The following is a 24122-nucleotide window of genomic DNA, read 5'->3' as shown; positions in this document are numbered from 1 at the left end:
CTTTCAGCAGGCATTTGACAAGGTAAACACTGAGCTATTCTCATGAAACTTGAAATTATGTTCCCTCAAAGGACCCCCTATTGTCTCACTGAACTTGGCCTCTGGAGGCACTATTCATGTTTTTGCACGTGAAAACAAGCATATCTTTTGTAAAATAAGGGGTACAGTGAAACTTATTTTTTTCCCATGCTTTGTCTCCTTGCCCCCTTTATTGCCTTTTGGACCATTTAGTTCTGCCCATGCACATTTTTTGATAAGTTGCTTAATATACAAAACCTACTTTTGAGAACTTGACTTAGGATTTTTGCCCTAGCTTCACAATGTTGGTATCAAACTACTAGAGAGTGAACCTCAATGTTTTTTTCTCTTTCGGCTGCTCCCATTCGGGGTCATCACAGTGGATCACTGGCCACATATTTTGATTCAGTTCAGTTTTATTTGTATAGCTGTCACAGTTATGGAGACTTCAGAGACGGATGCACGTGCAGATTTAAAGTTTTAATAAATATGAGGACACAACATAAAAATACAATACATACAAGGCAAGAGAGCATAACCTGACAACAGAGGAGGAACAAAGCAAGACAAAGAATGTGGTGCAAACTGATTACATTCACACAGGTGCACGTTAACAGGAATAAGGATCAGGTGCAGGTGGTCATGTGACTGTGATGCAGAGGTGCAGTGGCTGCTGGGAACTTAAGTCCAGAGCTCCCTCTGGCAATACATGACAATAGACATTTGTCACAAAGCATCTCTACAGAAACGTACACAGTAAATTCAGGATATACATTTTAAATTGATAAATTTATCCCTAATGAGCAAGCCAGAGGCTTTTATCTCAAACCTGGTTGCTTCTGTAGATAAAGCATTAATTGTTGGTGATTTTAAGATTAATTTTGATAACCACTGAGAACAGGCGGTTGTGTCCATCTTAGATTCAGAAGGGTAATAGGATTCAGAATGTAATAGGACCCACTCATAATGGAGGTCACACTCTTGGCCTCATACTAACATACAAATTAAATATAGAAAATATTGTAATTTTTCCGCAGTCTGAAGTTGTCTCAGACCAATATCTTATCTCTTTCAAAATACGTATTGATCATAATATTTGCATCTCACCTCGCTACCACGTGAAACGTACCTTCACACCAGCTACTGCACCGAGCTTCATCAATAACCTCCCAGAGACGTCACTTAGATTTGGATCACCGTCTGATCCGATAGAACTTGATCAGGCGACTGAATGCTTAGAGTCAACGCTCCACTACACGCTAGATAGAGTGGCTCTACTCAAAAGAAAAATAATTAGAGAGAAAAAGCTAGCACCCTGGTATAACGATCAAATCAAACGTGTACCTTAAAACAGACCACTCGACAATTAGAACATAAATGGCGTCAAACCAAATTGGTAATATTTCAAACAGCATGGAAGGAGAACTTACTGAACTATAGACAATCTTTTAGTGATGCTAGAAAAGTCTGGCTCTCCACCTTAATAGAAGAAAACAAAAACAATTTGAGATTTCTATTCAACACAGTAGCAAAATTAACTAGGAATAAAACCACCGAAAGAAGCACCCAATCACTACATAGCAACAAAGATTTGTTTTACTCCTCTTAGAGAGACCAAATTAGCTTCATTAATATCTTCAGCGAAATCATCAACTTGCATACTCGATCCTTTCCCTACATGTTTCTTTAAACAGATTTGTCCTGGAGTAATTGAACCCCTTCTAAATATAATCAGTTCTTCCCTAAGCACTGGCTACAGTGAGGGAAAAAAGTATTTGATCCCCTGCTGATTTTGTACGTTTGCCCACTGACAAAGAAATGATCAGTCTATAATTTTAATGGTAGGTTTATTTGAACAGTGAGAGACAGAATAACAACAAAAAAATCCAGAAAAAACGCATGTCAAAAATGTTAGAAATTGATTTGCATTTTAATGAGGGAACTAAGTATTTGGCCCCCTCTCAATCAGAAAGATTTCTGGCTCCCAGGTGTCTTTTCTACAGGTAACGAGCTGAGATTAGGAACACACTCTTAAAACGAGTGCTCCTAATCTCAGCTTGTTACCTGTATAAAAGACACCTGTCCACAGAAGCAATCAATCAATCAGATTCCAAACTCTCCACCATGGCCAAGACCAAAGAGCTCTCCAAGGATGTCAGGGACAAGATTGTAGACCTACACAAGTCTGGAATGGGCTACAAGACCATTGCCAAGCAGCTTGGTGAGAAGGTGACAACAGTTGGTGCGATTATTCGCAAATGGAAGAAACACAAAAGAACTGTCAATCTCCCTCGGCCTGGGGCTCCATGCAAGATCTCACCTCGTAGAGTTGCAATGATCATGAGAACAGTGAGGAATCAGCCCAGAACTACACGGGAGGATCTTGTCAATGATCTCAAGGCAGCTGGGACTATAGTCACCAAGAAAACAATTGGTAACACTCTACGCCATGAAGGACTGAAATCCTACAGCACCCGCAAGGTCCGCTGCTCAAGAAAGCACATATACATGCCCGTCTGAAGTTTGCCAATGAACATCTGAATGATTCAGAGGACAACTGGGTGAAAGTGTTGTGGTCAGATGAGACCAAAATGGAGCTCTTTGGCATCAACTCAACTCGCCATGTTTGGAGGAGGAGCAATGCTGCCTATGACCCCAAGAACACCATCCCCACCGTCAAACATGGAGGTGGAAACATTATGCTTTGGGGGTGTTTTTCTGCTAAGGGGACAGGACAACTTCACCGCGTCAAAGGGACGATGGACGGGGCCATGTACCGTCAAATCTTGGGTGAGAACCTCCTTCCCTCAGCCAGGGCATTGAAAATGGGTCATGGATGGGTATTCCAGCATGACAATGACCCAAAACACACGGCCAAGTCAACAAAGGAGTGGCTCAAGAAGAAGCACATTAAGGTCCTGGAGTGGCCTAGCCAGTCTCCAGACCTTAATCCCATAGAAAATCTGTGGAGGGAGCTGAAGGTTCGAGTTGCCAAACGTCAGCCTTGAAACCTTAATGACTTGGAGAAGATCTGCAAAGAGGAGTGGGACAAAATCCCTCCTGAGATGTGTGCAAACCTGGTGGCCAACTGCAAGAAACGTCTGACCTCTGTGATTGCCAACAAGGGTTTTGCCACCTAGTACTAAGTCATGTTTTGCAGAGGGGTCAAATACTTATTTCCCTCATTAAAATGCAAATCAATTTCTAACATTTTTGACATGCGTTTTTTTTCTGGATTTTCTTGTTGTTATTCTGTCTCTCACTGTTTAAATAAATCTACCATTAAAATTATAATCTGATCATTTCTTTGTCAGTGGGCAAACGTACAAAATCAGCAGGGGATCAAATACTTTTTTCCCTCACTGTATGTACCTAAATCATTTAAATTAGCAGTTATTAAACCCCTGATTAAAAAACCTGACCTTGACCCCTCTCAAATGTCCAGCTATATCAAATCTCCCCTTCATCTCCAAGATATTAGAAAAGGTTGTAGCACAGCAGCTATGCTCGTACTTACAAAGGAACAACATTCATGAAATGTATCAGTCGGGGTTTAGACCTCATCACAGCACACTGACAGCGTTAGTTAAAGTAGTTAACGACCTACTACTGGCCTCTGATCAGGGTTGTGTCTCGTTGCTTGTATTACTTGACCTTAGTGCAGCTTTTGATACTATAGATCATACTATTCTCCTTGATAGATTAGAAAATGTTGTTGGCATTAAGGGAACAGTCCTCTCCTGGCTCAGGTCTTATCTGACCGATCGTTATCAGTTCGTAGATGTAAATGGCGACTTCTCGACGCATACCGAGGTTAAATTTGGTGTTCCACAAGGTTCTGTTTTAGGCCCACTGCTTTTTACATTATAAATGCTACCTCTTGGTCAAATTATTCATAAACATGGAATTAGCTTCCACTGTTATGCTGATGATACACAGCTGTATGTTTCAGAAAAGCCAGACGACAGACAGCAGCTTAATAAAGTTGTATGTGAATGTGTAAAAGACATTAGATGTTGGATGCTTATTAACTTCCTCTTACTTAATTCTGATAAGACAGAAGTACTTGTACTAGGACCACGTGTAGCTAGAAGTAAGCTTTCTGATTACACAGTAACCCTGGATGGACTTTACGTTTCATCATGTGCAGCAGTAAAAGACCTTGGAGTGATTATTGACTCCAGTCTACCATTTGATGCTCATGTAGATAATATTACTAGGATAGCCTTCTTTCAACTCAGAAATATTGCTAAGATAAGAAATATATTGTCACAACACGTTGCAGAAATTTTAGTTCATGCTTTCGTCACCTCTAGGCTAGAATATTGTAATGCCTTACTGTCTGGATGTTCCATTAGGAGCATAAACAAACTCCATTTAGTCCAGAATACAGCTGCTAGAGTCCTAACTAGAACCAGAAGATGCGACCACATCACCTCGATCTTATCAACACTGCATTGGCTCCCAGTGAAATCTCGCATTGATTATAAAATACTATTATTGAGTAATAAAGCACTAAACGGTCTCGCGCCACAGTTCCTAAGTGAACTTTTGGTTTTCTACGATCCGCCACACCTACTTAGATCAAAAGATGGAGGCTATTTGACGGCACCTCTGAATAGCGAAGGCTACAACAGGGGGAAGAGCTTTCTCTTATAGAGCCCCACAGTTATGGAACAGTCTTCCAATTAGTGTTTGGGACTCAGACACAGTCTCAATGTTTAAGTCTAGGCTTAAAATGTATTTGTTTTCTCAAGCCTACCATGACTAGACTTTCTGTTACGCTAAGCACAGTCTTAACAATCTGCTCTCTCCCTGTCCCCTTCTGTCGAGCCACACATGATTTTATGGAGATACTAGAGATCCTGATCCTTTCTGCTCTCCGGACCTGCCTGATCCGTTCAAATGCCCTATCTCTGGATGGAGCCCTCATCTACTCAAATTCTTGATGGACACACTCACTGTGGTTGCTGGGACTATGGCTGCTTCTAAGGCCAAACAGTCATGCAACCCTCCAGTGGGCTGGGTTTGTTTCCCTGACCAGGAATCAAACATATTTTTATTGCACTTTCACATTTAAATAAACAGACTGCTTCTTTCAGCTCCATGTTGTGCTTCATTCCGGCTAATGTACAAATCTTTGCATGTTCATTTAATCGTGGGCAGTCAAAATAGTAATTGCAATTGATATCCGATTAATTGTGCAGCCCTATATGAACCTCGATAATAATCAAAAACATGTTGGCATTTATAAATAATACGGCCACCACGTCAATTAATTCTAATGATGTAGAGCCCAATTTACTTAAACAGCTATAAGACAGGGTTATCTTTGAAATATTGCTGCCGAATTTGGTCATAATGTCTCATATACCACTCCCTACTCAGCCAAATGAAATGAAAAGAAATGATTGAAGTCATGAAGTCAAAGAAAACAAATAGTGCAAAGTGAACTAATGTAATAGTGGCCGTAATGACCATATAACAGATCCATACAGTTCAGTCAGAAAACGGCACCCCCCCCCCCCCTTATTTTTTATTTTTATTTATTTAACAAAAATAGAAAACAAAATAATAAAGGGGAAGAAAGAGGGTTTTTTTCCTTAGCGGTGAAGTTTATGGCAGGGTTCACGTGAGTGTTTAGATAGCAAAAACATTTATATATTTATAGGCAACTGGAACCTGTAAGTAGTTCAGATAGGAACTATTGCAGGATGAGACAAATAGTTGTTTATCTGCTAACTGTCCCATGCCCATGTCCTGAACAAAGATGTCGACTTCTGAAACAGAAGTCAGTAGTTTCTTCTCCACATTCGGAAGCGTGATATGCAGCTTGGCCGAGTAAAGAAGGGCGGGTTGAAGGCCTGTTTGTAGCGTTCGGACATAGTGCCTTTGAATTCAGCAAGCAGCTTTAAAACATCAGGCTGTAATCCTCATAGATGCAAATTGTGTGGCCTTGGTACACCAGATCTCCTTTTATCCAAGACTCACGGACAACTGTGTAGGAAAAACAGAAACATAGGATGACCGGCTGCAGTTTCTGGTCTCGGCCTGGTTTGGGCACGGGGCTCTGGTGTGCTTTGTCCAGTTCGGGAGGTGAGGGGAGAACCCAGAATGTCAGTGAGGAGCTGGAAAAAATCATGGCTGGACGCGGACCTTTGATCGACTCTGGTAAGCCCACTAACCAGATATTCTGGCATTTGCTGCAACCTATAAGGTCAGCAACTTCAGCCTTTAACCACACTATGACTACGTTTACATGGACAGCAATAATCTAATTACTGACCTTATTTTGAATAAGACAATACTGTGGTTAAGGTGTTTACATGAGTTGCTTTTAGAATATTCCTTTCATGTTCCCGTTTTACATTTTATAGAACAAAGATTGATTAACAGCACACGTCATTACATCCCCATGCCATGCTGTCCGACGTTCAATCCAGAATTTAATGTATAAACATAGTTTGTCTTCGTTATGGAACCGTATACAGTTTTGGGCATTTCATTTTTAATTTTACGAAAGCTTCAAGTGCAGTTAAGTATTTGCCATGCTAATAGACAACTGCTTGAAGCCATGGGCTGCGTCTGAAACAGCATACTTGCCTACTATATTGTAGCCAAAAGACATGCATTTCACTGACTATATAGTAGGTAAGTACGCAATTTTGGACGCAGCCATGCTCTCTTGTTTCCCGTCAAACGGTTGAGCATTGCTGTGTATGTATCCTGTCGCAAAATGCGGTGAAAACTCCCACACCACATTAATAATGTGTTATTAAGGTGTTTACATGTCTATAATGCACTTTGATAATGCGACTAAAACAGAAATACTCCAAATGTTTTAATTCGATTTGTGTTTACTTTGAGTATGACTTTAGTCGGATTAAGGTAATCAATAATCGCTGTTTACATGGTAGCTTCTTAATCAGAGTATTGTCTTAATCGGGTTAATACCGGATTATTGTTGTCCATGTAAACGTACTAATTGTCCCTCTCTTCAATGACAACCATACTGTCTGAACTGCTGAGTAACCTTACCTCATATGCAATCAGATTTGGTTCTTATGCTTGTTAATCAACCCTGTTGGGCTGGGCCTTGTTTTACTTTTTTACTTGTTTTAAGTTTGTGAACCCTTTAGAATCTTCTACATTTATGAATAAATATGACCTAAAACATCAGATTTTCACATAAGTCCTAAAAGTAGATAAAGAGGATCTAATCCATTTTTTATTTAAATATACAGAATATTATACTTGCTCATTTATTTATTGAGGAAAATGATCCAAACCTATGTTTTTAATATTTGGTGTAACCCCCTTGTGCAGCAATAACTGCAACTAAACATTTCTGGTAAGTGTTGATCAGTCCAGCACAACGGCTTGGAGGAATTTTTTTGCCATTGCTCAGTACAGAACAGCTTAAACTCTGGGAGTTTAGTGGGTTTCCTCACATGAATTGCTTGCCTCAGGTCCCTCCACAACATTTCTATTGAATTAAGGTCATGAATTTGACTTGGCCAATCCAAAACATTAACTTTACTCTTCTTTAACCATTCTTTGGTAGAATGACTTGTGTGCTTAGGGTCGTTGTCTTACTGCATGATCCACTTTCTCTTGAGATTCAGTTCATGAACTGTTGTCCTGACATTTTCCTTTAGAATTCTCTAGAATAATTCAGAATTCATTGTTCTGTCAATGATGGCAAGCCATGCAGGCCCAGAAGCAGCAAAACAGGCCCAAACCACTATACAACCACCACCATGTTCATATCTGGGATAAGGTTCTTATGCTTGAATGCAGTGTTTTCCTTTCTCAGAACATAAAGTTCTAATTTGGTCTCATCCATCCATTAAATATTTTTCCAATAGCCTTATGGCTTGTCCATGTGATCTTTAGCAAACTGCAGACAGGCAGCGATGTTCATTAGACTCATGAACATTAAAATTAGCCAATGTTTGAGAGGCCTTTAGTTGCTTAGAAGTTACCCTAGGTTCCTTTGTGATCTCATGGACTATTACACGTCTTGCTCTTGGAGTGATCTTTGTTGGTCAGCCACTCCTTATGGGTAACAATGGTATTGTATTTCCTCAATTTGTACATAATCTGTCTGATTGTTGATTGGGGGAGTCCAAACTCTTTAGGGATGATTTTATAACTTTTCCAGCCTGATGAGCATCAACAACTCTTTTTCTGAGGTCCTCAAAAATCTCCTTTGTTCACACCAACAAAGGAGATTTTTGAGGATGTTGGCTTTTTTGTTGGACAAAAAAGCCAACATAAGTTACACATTCATTAGATTAAGCAATCAGAATTAGATCAACAATTAAATAAATAAACTTTACATTTAACATCATGAAGTTTGCGCATGGCTCCGTCTAGCTGTCTGATGTTACACACAACACCAAAAAAATCAAAATCTTAAAAATACAACTTAACATGAAAAGCAAACATACATTGGATATTAAGAAGGTTTTTGTGTATTTTGTAGTAAATCTTCTCAAAGAAAAATAAAATACACTAAATCCTTTGCAGTTTGGTTCTCAGATAAATGTATTAATTTTTGAAGATGTTTATGTATTTTTTACTGAAAAAACAAGACAAATATACTGATGCTGTGTGACATGACCAAACATTTGTTTTACGTGTCCGTTGTTATATTTTACTTCCCTGAATTGCCAACTGTAAACTAATGTGTGAAACCTAACTAATTAGCCAGCTAGCTAGCTACCATTCAACATTGTGCCTAGGTAACTAGCTAATAAATTAACTATTGTGTTGCTGCAGCTAACTAGCTTCCTAACGTTAGACAAAGAGAAGTGACAGCAACACTAATGTCCTTTGAGACATTAGTTAAAGTGTTGAATAGGTACTTGCCATTGAAGTTTAAGTGGACGACGATGATGATAAAAACACACTGGCTGTGTCCAAAATCGCATAATATGCCTGTATGTACTGCATTTGAGGAAGTACGTACTAATCAGTATGTGTGTGTATTATGACTAGAATCCCAGACATACTACATCCGCCATGTTAGCATTGTCTGTGTGACTTTCGACATAATCATAAACACAAAAATCAAGTTACATGTAATATGTGCTCATGAAAAGTGGTTTACAGCTATTTTGAAAATCGGATCAAATATAGGTCCAATTTTGTACTGTAAAGAAAAATAACAAACAATGTGTACATGTCAGACACAAAGCTGATTTGACTTCCATTAATTGAACTTCAAATTTAAGCTAAATTTGAACCAATAGCCACACCAGTAGCAATTTTTGGAATTTTTGGAAAATAGAAATGTATGTTTGTAAGTCTAAATCAGAGCTGAAAATAGACTTTACGCTGTATAAAACTTTTACACTAGAAATATTGATTTGCCTAGAAAGTAGCAATATACACTGAAAAATGTTTTTTTGCATGAACCCAAGTTCTGTAGGTGCTAAGTTAAAGGCTGAATACATCTCAAAAGAAAGCTATAAGTGAAGATAGCCAGGGTACCATGAAAGTGGGTTCTCACACAATTTCCAATATTTTCCTGTTAATGGAGAACATGTAGTTATTTAAGCTGCAGACTGTAGAGCTGCAACAACTAATCGATAATAATTGATCGCTGTCAATGAATCTCATTATCGATTAGTTGGTCTGTGTGTGGCATGAGGCACATTTACTCTGCATTAATTCTGTTCTGAAAACACGCATCGGAGAGTACAGACCAAAGTTGTGTCCCAAATGACATACTATACACTTACACTATGCACTATATACTCTACCCTTTAGTGTATGAATTTTAGATGGGAATTATCATCTCAAATGGGGCACTAGCATTAATATAAGCCATTTCCCAGTCGATGGCCCGTGATATCAAATGCACATAATGCGACGCCACTAGCTTTAGGAGAATACCAAGAGTCAACAAAAATGCATTTCTTCAGTTTGTCAGCATTACATTTTATGCCCAACATGACCTCAGTCACCATCAGCTGAAGGCGTAATCATAAATTGAGAGCAGAAAAAAGTATGTGACCCAAGTCTGCTAAGGCATGGGAGCTTTTTATATTAAATGCCACGAAGAAGACTGTAACCTGCAAACTTTACAAAGTGAAGCTTGTGTAGCACGGAAGCACAACAGTGTTGCACGAGCACAAACTTATGTTTATATCCAAAATGCTACACTGTGCAAGGGGTTGGGGAAACTGTTTTTATTCAATTTATGTAATTCAACATGCCATTTTACCTTGAGAACATTCAGCACTATTATACTTCCATACCACACGCACAACTTAACACACCTATTGAGCAACAGACTATTTGGGATTTGCCAACCATGTCTGTTGTGGTTTCATGTAGGGCTCGGTAAAGGTGGCTTGTGTGGTTGTTTTCTTAGCCTTAGCATAATACCGGACCTGCATCCCCACTTTTGCTTCCTCTCCCTCCTCCGTCTGCGCCGCCTTCTGGACCCGACAACAATCCACGGAGAGCCCGGCAATCTCACTATGTCGTCTGGGATGTTGTGCGTGTGATGAAACATTCTCGTAATAGGTATGCGGTGTTGGTCCCCAATATCCATAAGGTTCTGACTTGTATAGCGGATGTTCGTGGAACCGATAATGCTCAAACAAATAATAAAGAAATAATACAAAAACAACGAAAGAGAGCACTGGAAAGGAGAGCCGTGAGCCGCAGCAACTGTGTGTGCCGCCATCTTGGATACCATCTTGGATCCAAGGTCTTGGAGGGTGGACAATTTCCCATAGACAGACTTTATGACAGACTTTAGGAACATAGTGTGAGCCATGACAAATTAATTTACCTTCTGATAAACTAAATGTAATATTTTCAGTTAATTTTACAGACTGTATACAAAAAACAACCGTTAACCTGTTCCACCTTGTAAACAAATACAATAAACCTCAATGTTCAGTGTTTGAAGTCTGCTCCTCTTAAATATATTTAAAGCTACACTATTAGACATTTTCCACTGTCATGGTTCTGGGCTGGAGTCAGTTCTCGAACCACTCTGTGTATATTGTGTATATATCTGAATAATCTCATATAGGATGTGATTGGGTGAGTTCATTTACCCGTCAGATGCAAAGTACTTTTGTTTAATGGTGTTCATTACTGATTTTTACGACTGAAACTGATCCAGATACCAATCTTTTTTTGTTTAAACTTTAATCAGGAGGTCAGTCATAAACAGTTCAATGTAAGCTCTCTGCTCATGGTCACTGTTAATTGAATTAAAATAATAGCAATGAGAAATACTGTTGGTTAATTGATAAATAAACAAGCATAAAATATTTATTTTTAAATATCTTAAACAATAGAGTCCTAATTAAAAGTAGATTAACACAAGCATGATCCATACTAGGAAAAAGGCTAATAGCTTTCTAAGGAAATAGAGAACTAAGCTTAATGTCAAATTGATATTAAATGCATGTGATTGGCTGTAAGTGTAGGAAGCGCTTGATTTGAGTGGAGAAAACAGCAGAGTTTTCTATGAGCGGAGGACGAACTTTAAACGTCAATATCGCAGTCGATCACGTTCATTTAATTGCGGGCAGTCAAAATTGTAATCGCGATCGATATTCGATTAATTGTGCAGCCCTAGTTTCATGTAACTAAAATTGAGGAAAAAATCACCAACTGAAGGCAGAAACACATACATGTTATAGCTGCAGAAGTCTTGAACCATGGTTTTTATCACTGGTCACAAGAATCTTGAATGTTTCTAGGCAGCAAAGCGACTAAACCCATGCCAAGCCAGGTAGACACTATTCTTCACTCACTTAGACTTTGTGCTCACCTATTAAGTTCCAAGAATAGTAAGGCTGACGTCCTCTCACGAATTCATGTCAGTTCATGCACCAAGGCACCCAGGCATCACAAGGACTGGGAGACTAGTAGAGAATAAGTTCTGGTGGGAAACATTTAGACAAGATGCCAAAAAGTATGTTAATGCTTGCTCTGTCTGTGCCCAAACCCATAACTCATGACAGTTACCCACAGGCCCTTTGCAACCTTTACCCATTTCACAATGACCTTGGTCACATATTACAATCGATTTTATCACTGATTCGCATTATTCACAGGGTCACACCACCATACATGACTGCTTCTCCAAGCCTGCCCAGAGCCCTTGAAACTGCTGAGATCTTGTCAGATCTCTGGCAAGATGTTTACAGGCTATATGAATTGACTGAGGACATAGTCTCAGATTGTGGTGTTCATTTCACCTCCTGGGTATGGCAAGTCTTTTGCAAAAGACTTATCAGTGTCAGTCAAATTACCATCCCCAATTTAATGGCCAAACAGAAAGACTCAGTCAAGATATAGGGAGGTTCCTGAGGGCTTCCTCCTGCAATCACCAGAATGACTGGAACAGGTTTCCTCCCTTAGATGTATATATCCAGAATTCCCTCATCCACTTGTCCACAGGCCTCACTCCATTTATGTGTGTGCTGTAGTACCAATCGCCACTGTCTACATGGTCGGGAGAGCCATCTAACGTGCTAGTGGTAGACAATTAGATGAGATGCAGCGCACATCTGTCTACAAAGAGCCGTCCAACTACATAAGAGCCTAGCAGACAGCCTAAGGTGCCCTCATCAACCTCTGCAACCTTGCCAGAGGGTCTGACGATTCACCTGAGAACTCTGACTAAAGCCTTTCAAAAGTCCCTTCAAAGTGATGAAATAGTTGAATTCAGTATTGTATAAACTAGAATGACCCCCACAATATAGAATCACACCCACATTCCATATGTAATTACTCAAACCATGTATCTCCATACCTACCCACCTGATGACTGGAGTTGAACCATCCCCTCCACTGGAGATCGAGGACACACCTGTGTACACAAGATGCTCCTCAACTCCAAGCAGTTGGGTATCACCTTATATTACCTGGCAGACTGGGAAGGCTCAAGAAACACTCCTGGGTTCCGGCAAAAGACATTCTTGAAAATTTTTTTGGGTTTGCAATAATAGCTTTTTTTTCCCTCATAACTTCATCACCCTTGGCCAATTTTCTTTCCCCTGGAATTTAGTTTTTGTGTAATTAAGAAATAACCCCCTGTCTGCCAGTTGTGTGCCTACTGTGGCCAGGCCTGATTTTCCTCCATAATGTTCATAGAAGAGCCAACTCCTAAAGTACCTAAACACCTGTCCCTTTTAATATCCATTTAGTGGAAGCCTGTTAATTCAATGTGGTATTCTTCCACTTTCACATGATACAGTTTGTATCATTTGTAAGATTTTGTATCAATTGTAAGATTTTGGTAGGCTGTTCTTACAAGACCACTTGCAGCTAATTTACCTACTCTCCTTTAAACACTCATTTTGGCTCTTTTTTGGGGCAGGTGAGGTGCTGGAGCTGCCGGAAGCAGAACAAACTGAAGTCCCTCCAATCAGAAGGCCCACAAAGGACAGCCAGTGGATGGGCCCTAAAGAGAGTGCGGTCATCCAGCACCGGCAGCAGATGAAGACCAAGATGAAGTATAAAACAGAGGAGCCCAAAGCACAACGCAGCAAGCTGGTAAGTGATGGAAAATGCAACTGAAATTGTGCAAAGTAATGAATAAGCTATAGTCAGGAACTGAATATGTGAAAAAAAGAATATGTAAATTGCCTGGTAGGTCTGAAAAATAAAGTGTCCACTAAGTATACATAGAGTACATAGTCAAAGGTTTGTGGACACCTGACTATGCCCAAACATGTTCCAGCATGATAATGTCCCTGTGCACAAAACGAGGTCCATGAAGACATGGCTTGCTAAAGTTGGAGTGGAAAAACTCAAGTGGCCTGCTCAAAGCTCTGACTTCAACCCCACTGAACACCTTTGGGATGAACTGGAATGCTTACTGCATCCCAGGCATCCTTGATGGTGTAGATCTGAGTTTTCTACAAAGCATTTACTTAACCCTTTAAAAAGCTTTTAATTTACATAACCTATATTTAAATTAAACCAAAAACACATGTATGCTGTAAAAAGGTGTTGTCACCACTTAGCTACGATAAATAATAATACATGTTTTTAATTGACATTATGGATGCATGGATTTGCTAAATACACTATAAAATAAACAGAGGTGTGTGGACACCAGACCACAGATTTAGTCCCCTTTTGCTGTTTTAATAACCTTCTGGGAAGGCTTTCTACTAGATTTTGGAGCACGGCCGTGGGGATTTTACCATTCAGCCACAAGAACATTAGTGAGGTTTAGGATGTCGGTCAAGTAGGCCAGGGGCGTAGTTCGCTTTCCAGTTCATCCCAAAGGTGTTCACTGAGATTGAGGTCAGGGCTTTGTGCAAGCCACTACAGTTCTTCCATTCCAACCTTGGCATCAGTAGTACTGATGTACTCTCAGTAGTTACTTCTCATTTACTAAACTTGAAAAATGAGCCCACTCTGGCAGTGCCGATAGCCCACCAACAGAGAATGATGATCAGAGTGAATGCAGCATGCTAGTGACCGCTATTAGCTGATGTAGGATCTTCTACTTGACAAAGCTATTTGAGTACCTCACCTATTTTGTGGTATCAGTCCCAGATGAATTAGACATTTGGAGGCACAGGTTACCCTTGTCTGACATCATTATTCAGAAGTCTTGAGTTTATTCAGTGACTTGATTTAATTGAGTCTGTTTGGTTAAATGATTTGCTGCAAGAGTCATTTGTCATCACACTATTGCTGAAACGTTTCATTGCAGAAAATGCAAAAGTGGACAGGTTGGCATATGCAGGATACACCACTGGCCACACTGGTGCCACTGCAAACACAGAACACTAAATGATTTGTGTCAGATCAGAGGTTGACCACATTTCCAGGACACGATTAAGTGAAAATGCTGAGGCATCTTACAGTTCATTGTCTGCCACCACTCAAGAGGAGTCCACCCCACAAAGTTGCAAGACTGACCCTGACCGACTGTTGCCAAAAGATTCAGAATATTTTCTGATAAAAAAAACGTAGTGAAGTATAAGCCAGATGATGGCACATGACATAAAACTCACGTAATGCAACACCACTAGCTTTAGCAGAATACCCAGGCTCATTGTTTCCTTTTATGCCCAACATGACCTCAGTCACCTCAGTGACAGCTGACAAAATTGTGTGACCTCCAAGTTCTCTAAGGTAGTGCAGCATTTTGTATTAAATGTAATGTAGAAAATTGTAACCTGCAAACTTTGCAAAGTCGGAGCTTGTGTAGCGCAGAAACATGAATGTGATGCAAGAGCACACACTTTGTTTATATCCACTGTTCAAGGGGTTGGGGAAACTAGTGAGAGTTGCTTAACAGGTTCAGTTTAAGTCAAGTTTGTCACTATATTATTTGCACGCTTGCAGTGTAACTTCTGTTGTTTATTATAATGGGAGTGATCTGTAAGTGTAAGTAAATCTATTAGTAATTAGGCCGTGTTGCTCCTCATTCACAGTGTAGATGTAGTGATCAACAGTGGGAGCGCATGTAAGATCTGTGTAAGATGTGTAACAGAAACCATAAGGTGCAGGGATTGTAGTTAAATTATCGGTTGCTTTTTTGTGCTTCCATGAAAAATAATGCATAAATACTATTATAAACTATATAATATACAATTATATAATTATGTATAAAAATGATTTTTAAGTCTGAAGTTTATATTTGTAACAGTTTGTGGAATATTTAAAAATAATCAAAAAAGCTATTTTATGGTTTTTAAACCGTTTTATCTAAAAAATAATTGGCCGATTACTCGATTATGAAAATAGTTTGTTGCAGCCTTAATCTAAATTCTTTTTTTCTTTGCATTTTGTTCAGCTGATTTTTAATGGGCGAAAATTATGGTCAAAGAAAACTGTACATGGTCACCTCACAGAAATATAGTGTCTGTAACAGAACGTACAGTATATGGGAGGGAATATAAGACTAAAACCAGGCTATTTTTATATCAATCATTGTAGCAGGCTCTTTCCCCAGGCAGTGCAACTGTCGTCAAATGTCATCACATTGAAATATTGGTAAGATATTATATGCCACACAATGTTTTAGTTTATCACTAATGTAATGTATTGTTTGTTTGTTTTTTTTCTTTAACACTATCTTATAATGTATGGGTTACATAGAAAATAGACTTTTTGGATCAGATTCCTTCAAAAATTCTATAAAGGGGTTCCATATTTTGAACAATTTTCAGGTTTTTCCTTAACAGTATGTGTGAGTTTTTGCATAGGCAGACAGTTAGACAACTCTAGTAACCACTGTTCAAAATTAGGGCTTTTTGTCTTTTTTCAGTGACGAGCATTTGGGAATTACATTTGGGAATATTTTGTTTTGATACCAATGACAGAAAGTCTAAAATCTTTTCCCAAAAAAGTTTGGGGACACTTCCATAAGCAATGATATAAAGTTCCTTCCTCTACGTTGCATTTTATTCATTGTAGGGGAATGTTGGGATTAAATTTATGTAGCAATTCAGGAGTTATGTATACTCTCATAATCCACTTGTATTGCAGGAGTTTAAACCTTATGTTAATGGTTTAGGTTTGGGCTTTTAAACAGATACTTTGCCATTCCTCATCTGTTATATTGTCACCTAAATCTTGAGACCAGGCCAGATGCTTATTTTCAGTAGTTTCCCTATTGTTAGAGGTAATTAGTCTATAAAACAAGAAGATTTGCCTACCACCATGAAACTGGTTTAAGGTGATTCTTTCTAAAGGTGACAAACCTGGTAAGAGAGGCGAATGAACTTGTGCCTTATTAATAAAATTCCTAATTTGTGTGTCATACTAAACAGTTTTAGATCTTCAACTGAAATACATAAAACAAAGGCACTCTGTGTAAACACACAATACAGTTTTTATTTATTTATTTATTTATTTATTTTATTGAAGCAAATAAAGTTTAATAAAAAAAAAAAAACTAATGAAACTTAAAATCTGGTTGTGCCACCTTTAGCAGCAATAAATGCAACCAAACAATTCTGATAACTGGAGATCAGACTTTCAATAACTTCTAGGATTAGGACTTACTCCTATGCTTTGGATCATTGTCTTGCTGCATAATCCAGTTGCATTTGAGTTTGTCATGGAAATTAGACAACACTCGCAGACTCGTCCTCTGAGGTGAAAAAGTTTTATTACAGAAAGTTGGTTAATACAGGATAGAACAAAGCAGGATAGAATAATGAGAGCGCTCTGAGGCGCTTGTGCTGAACAACTGCTATATATATGAAACGCAGAGCATGGTGCACTTCTGTGTACCGATAAGAAGCAGTTTGAGGTAGTTCAAACAGGCTTTGTTTCAGGTTCTCAGAAGATGTGCAGACGAACCTTGAACAGATAAACATGTTTGTGTCTCTGTAAGCAAATAAACATTCTGTACTAATCTAAATGACGTGACATGACCTTCTTTGACGTTATCCTCAGATGAAAATGAACAGAACAAGAACAAAACTATTACAAAGTAAAAATTAATTATTTCCATCACATTTCCCCCTTTTATCATTGCAAAATATGATAACTAAAATTAACAGACAAATTACTATGCCGTGAATACATCAGAGCTTCAGAATCCTTTCACGGTTCAACTGAATTCTTCATAAAACAAGCATAATGAAGGCGCTAAGGCTGTTTTTGCGTATATAAAGTATCCTGTGGTCAAGCAATCTCATGTAGGGTGAGAGTCATCCTGGTCAAAGGAATATTTACAATAGGTGTGAAATGGATGTCAATGGGTCGCCATTGTCAGTGTCGCTGGGAGGATCTAGTACCTAGTCAGGTTTAGGATACAAGTCAGGTTGGTCATCATAGGGATTGTAATCAGTCTTTGTCAACATCAGCATGAGAGACTGTTCCAAATGAGAGAAACAATACAAGGCAAAATGAGCAAGACAAGAAGAATTATTGCACCTATTGATAGACAGACGTTTAATATCCACAAGCCCCATCCCCCAGGTACTGAGTTTAGCCAATCAAACCCTGTCTCGCTAGTCTGCGGAGGGTTGTGTATCACAGACCGCATGTGTTCAATGATAGAATAACCATTATGTGTCTGCATGACGAGAGGATGTGTTATGTTGTGTGGGTAGCATTGTTGGCAATGATTCTTATGACCAAAGACGAAACAGAACGGTTTACAGAGGCAGCCAATGTCTTGGCATACGGGCTTCTAACTACTAATTGTTATATAATCTGCAGCAATAGTCTACTAAAGAACTTCGCGGGCTTATGTGGGACCTATTGAAATCACGTCGCCTTAGGCACTTAGACCCGTCACCACGATCAGTTAAATACCAAATTTGGGTAAAAGTGTGTGCGTCATGCATTCTTTCTGCCGCAACGATGTGATTGGCGTGATTGACAATAAGTCTTCCACACAGTACACTCCAATATCACGATTTGGTTTATCTTTCCATCTTAAGGGTCTACCCCCCTGGACCCCCAGTGTCCAGAGAGACTGGCTTTGTGGCCTTCTTTGGCAATATTCTGTAACAATTTAATGGTGTCAGTTTCACACTGTGCCCTGGAGAAAGCATTGAAGGTGCTAAGCTGTCCTTTAGCATTTGGTTGTATGTTAGTGACTCACAATACCTCTAACACAAGCGAGTGAAAGTGTCAGGACGTCCGTCAAATATGAATGCAAACCGAAACTGACTGTCTTTAAGAAGAGGTATACTGAAAAATGCATTAGCTAAATCTATGACTGAAAACCATTCGCTATTTGCTGGAACCTGGCTTAATATAGTGTAAGAATTTGGCACATCTGGAACTCTCTGTTTGACTGCTGCATTAACCGCTTTCAAATCTTGTACAAATCTCCATTCATCAGGTTGCAGGTTTTTTTTTGCTTCACTCACTGGAAATATTGGAATGCACACTGACGAATCAGGACCGGGAACAATGACCCCTGCTTTAAGTAGTGAATTAAATACTGGCCTAATTCCCTCAATAGCTTCTGATTTAAGAGGGTATTGAGATTGTCTGGGTCTAAAGTCAGATTTAGGCCTGATTACAACCGGTGGTGCACTTCTAATCAGGCCTACGTCATGTTTCCCTTAGGGCCACAGCCCGAGAAGCACCTTCTTCAATTGTTGGTGTATCTCTGGGGTGTGGGACTTGTCCCAAGCTTCAGAAACATTCCCTTGTCATGACAAATGACATCCCGGTTAACCCTGCACATTTCCAGAAAGAATTTTTTATAAACTCCCAGTGTCGGATTGTACCATATGTTGGAGGTGGGTTTCTGTTCCCAATCTGTAATTTTCCCATTCTCACATAATCTGACCCATGGTCCCACGACTTTCTACTGTTTGTTCGTTATTTTGGCTAAAGAGACGTGAGGTGCTGGTTCTGGGACAAAAAATACACACATCTGTGTGTCACTTAATTTGACTGAACATGCACAAAATTTGTCACACCAATATAGGTACAGCTCTTCCCTTTCTGGGATATCCATAAACCATTCTTTTTCAAACTCGGAATCTCTCCCTTTTTGCACTCGTGTAGTGCAATGGAGGGCAGAGGACAGCATAAAATGAACACACTTGTCCTTCATTTTATCATGTGCTCCTATCATTTTATCATTTTAGCACAGGCTCTAGGCTTGCTATGCATGGACCACTGATAAACACAGCACTCTGTTTCTTTGACAAACGGAGTTCCCTGAGTTGAGGAGATTTTAGTGTAAAACACACATTAAGTCCCTGCCCAGTAGATTGACTAGACATGAAGACGAAATTAGGAATTGGTGGGTTACTCTTTTCCCATTTTCACTTTCACAACATAGCGGTTCAGAGAAACATTCTAATACTGAATGTCCCGTCACACCCATGGAGCGCAGTGACCGTGAACTCATTTTCAGAGATTCTTTTAATTTGCAGTGTTTTATTACTTTGCTCCTGAATCTACCAAAAATGTTTCACTTTGTCCATTAATTACAAGAGTTAAACATGGTAACGGTGTAAAGGGAGAGGCATTATACTTTAAAAGGTTAAGGGTCATGACTGGTTCAGACATTTGTGAATTGTCAGTCTGACGAGTGTTGGATGTGGGTATGTGCATATGTTCCCGTTCTTTGTGAGTTAACTGATAGTTTGGGTGTCTGATGTCACCTCTTCTGTTCCCAGGTGCCTCATCCTTTTTCCGCAGATAAAACATGTGAAGTTGTATCTAGGGGGGGTTGTCACCTGGCCTTCCTTGTCCGCGTCCTTTTGGTTTTCCTCTCCACCCTGGGTCTCTTCCTCTCTTCTCCATCTTTCTTTCCTTTGCCTCTTGTAGGAGCATAACGTGGATTGCATATCGTTCTACCTGAGTCAGATTTCCATTGTCCCAGGTAATGCATTGACGTTTTACAAGAGCAGCAATCTTTGGTTTCATACCATTCATGAAGCTGTTTCTGAGATGTGCTTCCCATGCCGTAACTTTGGCTGCTTGTCCATCTGCCAGTGCTACTGGCCTAAATTTGCATCATGGACTTCAGTGAGATGCAATAGATACTGGGACACAGTCTCTGAATCTTGCCGCTTGCATATCGCTATTTTTGTCATGTCCATTCGCACAGGAAAGATGTTCATCGATGAGCGCTGGGATTTGTGCTCTGTACCTTGCGTTGACTCCATCATCCCACTGTGGGTTGATCAGGTGGACATCGTCCTCCGGGAATTCATGTGAAACCTTGACCCAGTCTGTGCCAAGTTTCGCTATGAGCATTCATCGTAGTTCATGAGTGGTAGGTCTGAATTCCCTGGAGAATATCTGAAGTTCATCCCCAAACTTTCATCCTCCTACATCGCAGAGTGCCAGCAGATGCGTCATGCTGCTCTTGATGTCTTCCAATGTCCAGGGTCTGTGAACTAGCATAGGGCCTCCTTCACCGGCCACTTCTAGCATTGGGGCATTTACCACAGCGTGCACTGTCCCTTCACGGTCTGATTTTGTTGGTCTGAAGCCCTCAGGCAGCAATGTTGTTGGTCCCTTCACTTGGAATCTCGTGTGTAACGCCACCGGTGAAGTTAGGACGGCTGGCGCATAATTCGGTGGGGGTTGGTGGCTCAGTTCTGACAGGTTTGGATAGAGTGGCATATGCTGGGCCACTTCATCGTGAGCAGGTGCCTCTGAAACTGCAGGTTCCTCCCTCCTTACTAGCTGTGGGTGTCGTGGTGGGGTGGAGTCCAAGTCAGGATCGGCTTAACTTAGCACACTGAGAAACAGATGAGGGCCCTGCCTGACATTTTTTTTTCTCTCTTTTATGCGCCTCACGCTGTCATTCAGCAAATAAGTTACAGTCAGCCAAAAACTGCACTTCACTCTTGTTTTAAGGGTCTCTCGCCCCTTTGTCTCCAAATTAAATTTCTGTTGTTCTAACTGTCTGAGAGTAAAACTACCTTTTTCTGGGAAAAGACATTCTTTAACCCATACATCATATTGGTTTTTACACTATTTAAAAAAAATATATTTAGACCATCTGTTGTTACCCAGATGAGGATGAGTTCCCTTCTGATTCTGGTTCCACTAAGGTTTCTTCCTCTTAACATCTTAGGGTGTTTTCCCTTGCCACTGTCGCCACCGACTTGCTCAATTGGGATAAATTTGCACTTTTAAAATCTGTATACCATGTTTATATATTTCTGTAAAGCTGCTTTGAGACAACGTCCATACGGATTTCAGGGTGAAACTTTTTCACGAGCGTCCTCCGGTTTGCTTGTTGTCCAGAAAAGCTGAAAGACTCACGCAGCCCAGCCAGGAGACGCCAAAGGTTGTGGAAATTAGACAGCACTTGCAGACTTGTACTCTGAGGTGAAAAAGGTTTATTACAGAAAGATGGTTAATACTGGATAGAAGAAAACAGGATAGAACAATGAGAGCGCTCTCATTGTTCTATCCTGTTTTCTTCTATCCAGTATTAAACAGGATTTGTTTCAGAGTCTTAGAAGATGTGCAGGCGAACCTTGAACAGAAAAACATGTTTGTATCTCTGTAAGCAGATAAACATTCTGTACTGATCTAAGTGACATGATCTGGCCTTCTTAGGCGATATCCTCTGATGAGAATGAATAGAACAAGAACAAAACTATTACAAAGTAAAAATTTATAATTCCCCTCACAAGTTTCAACTTATGGCCTGAAGACTGGATATTCCCCTGTAGGATTTTCTGGTAGAGAGCAGAATTCATGTTTCCCTCAATTATTACAATTTGCCCAGGCCCTGAAGCAGCAAAGCATCCCCACACCATCACACTGCCAGAAGGATCACTACTGTGCTGAGTTTTTCCATTTGGGGATAATGGCTCTCACTGTGGTTGTTTGGAGTCCCAGAGCCTTTGAAATAGCTTTGTAACCCTTCCCAGACTGATGTATGTCAATCACCTTCTTCCTTCTTCCAGCAATCAGGCTTGGTTGCATCTAGTCCAGCTGAACTTCATTATGAATGCAATTTCATAGATTTGGGGAATTAGTAACTATGAGGGCAAATACATTTTCACACAGGCCCAGTTGGTATTAGATAACTTTTTTGCTTCAATAAAAACACGACCATTTAAAAAATGTATTTTGTGTTGACTCAAGTTGCCTTTGCTTCATCTAAGATTTTGTTTTAATTTCTGAAACAATTCATTATAAGAGACAAAAACAGAAGATATCAGGATCGGGGCAAATACTTTTCACAACACTCTATGTTGTTAGTTATTATATCTGCGGTAGGATTTGAATATAAAATTTTAATCCTTTTTCTAAAATAAGGGTCAACACTGGCATCAAAAAGAAAGTCCCACTCCACCCTATCAAGAGATTTCTCCGCATCTAAGGAAAATAATGCTGTATCTGGGACTTCTTTTTTAATGTGCATGACATTTAACACGGAACGTATATGGTATTATGAAAAGCTTGTCTGCCTTTCACAAAACCATTTTGATCAGGATCAATCAATACTGACAGATATTACCAAGACTGCTGGCCAATACTTTAGCAATTATCAGGTGTCTGAGTTAGGCTAATGGGTCTGTAAGAGACACATTTCATAGGTAATTTCCCTGGCATAAAGATTCAAGTTATGAGGGCTGAACGTAAGGAAGAGGGAAGTTTTTCACTGTCAAATGATTTATTCATCACGTCAATCATTTTATTGTGAAAGATTTTATAGATTTTATAGATGTCTATAGGTAGGCCGTAAAGTTTTTAAATACTTGTTCATTCTTTATCATCAAATAATAGTTAAACAAAGCTATGAAATAACCTATTTGGGTGCAGGCAAAAAGCCTGCACCCAAATGAAATTTGATGCAATATCTGGATACCAGGGTACCACATCTGCACAATGTTCTCAGAGAGACTAGTTAGTGACCTTTTTTGAGAACGTGATCACGATGTTTCTGGACTCAGACAAGATTATTAAAAAATGGAACTTTACTAAGATGTGGTCACAACATTATCATAATGTCACGCTGACGAAAAGAAGACTGACTGGCGATGTCATCAGAACATATTATGTTTGCAAAAATGGCATCCATGGAGGAGTGGCGAGGCAAAAACCACTGCTAACACAGAAGAACATTAAGGCTTGTATGAATTTTGCCAGATTTTAAGTTTAAGTGGGCAATTAGTTTTTCATATTGGTGATAGGTGTTGGATAACTTTTTTGCTTAAAAAAGAAAAAATAATAAAAACTGTGTTGTGTGTTTGTTAAGGTTGCCTTTGTTTTATGTTTGAAGATCTAAAACTATTTAGTATGAGATGTACACAAAAAGAGAAGATATCAGAGAATACTTGGACCACGAAGCCATTTGACTTCTCAAAACCAGTAGAGTGGCCAATGTGGAGCTTCTGTTTTGACATAGCAACTCGACAAGGAGATTGGCGTAGAACAAGTTAACTCACTTCTTTATGTCTTGGGCAGTGAAGCAGAGCCAATTTACAACTCTTTTGTGTATGGCACTTTTGTGTATATCACGACCGAAAGGTATCTGGAGTTTGACTACAAGACAGTAATGGACAAATTCAATGACCACTTTACAAGCAGATCCAAAAGTCAGGAGAAACAGTTGAGGCTTTCATCAGGAGCTGGTATGAACTCACTCAGTAGTGTGAATTTGGGCATATTAAAGATGACCAAATCTGAGACAGATCATT

At 39.6% G+C, this 24122-nt stretch overlaps 1 protein-coding gene across 4 annotated transcripts in view; it reads left to right on the top strand.

The window, feature by feature from the left end:
• Positions 1-24122, top strand: part of igfbp2a (insulin-like growth factor binding protein 2a) — an 84910-nt gene that overhangs the window by 2911 nt on the left and 57877 nt on the right. For all 4 annotated transcript variants that reach the window (XR_008397278.1, XR_001814271.3, XM_053684164.1 and 1 more), the window contains exon 2: positions 13379-13554. Coding sequence is in view for 2 of the 4 variants with exons in the window: in XM_053684164.1 (XP_053540139.1) it covers positions 13379-13554 (176 nt within the window). In the remaining 2 variants the exon portion in view is untranslated. The remainder of the gene's footprint in view (positions 1-13378; positions 13555-24122) is intronic.

Source organism: Ictalurus punctatus, chromosome 12 (assembly GCF_001660625.3).
Source record: "Ictalurus punctatus breed USDA103 chromosome 12, Coco_2.0, whole genome shotgun sequence".
Classification (NCBI taxonomy): domain Eukaryota; kingdom Metazoa; phylum Chordata; class Actinopteri; order Siluriformes; family Ictaluridae; genus Ictalurus; species Ictalurus punctatus.
Note: the sequence above shows the minus strand (reverse complement) of the source record. Positions and strands in the feature narration are given on the sequence as shown.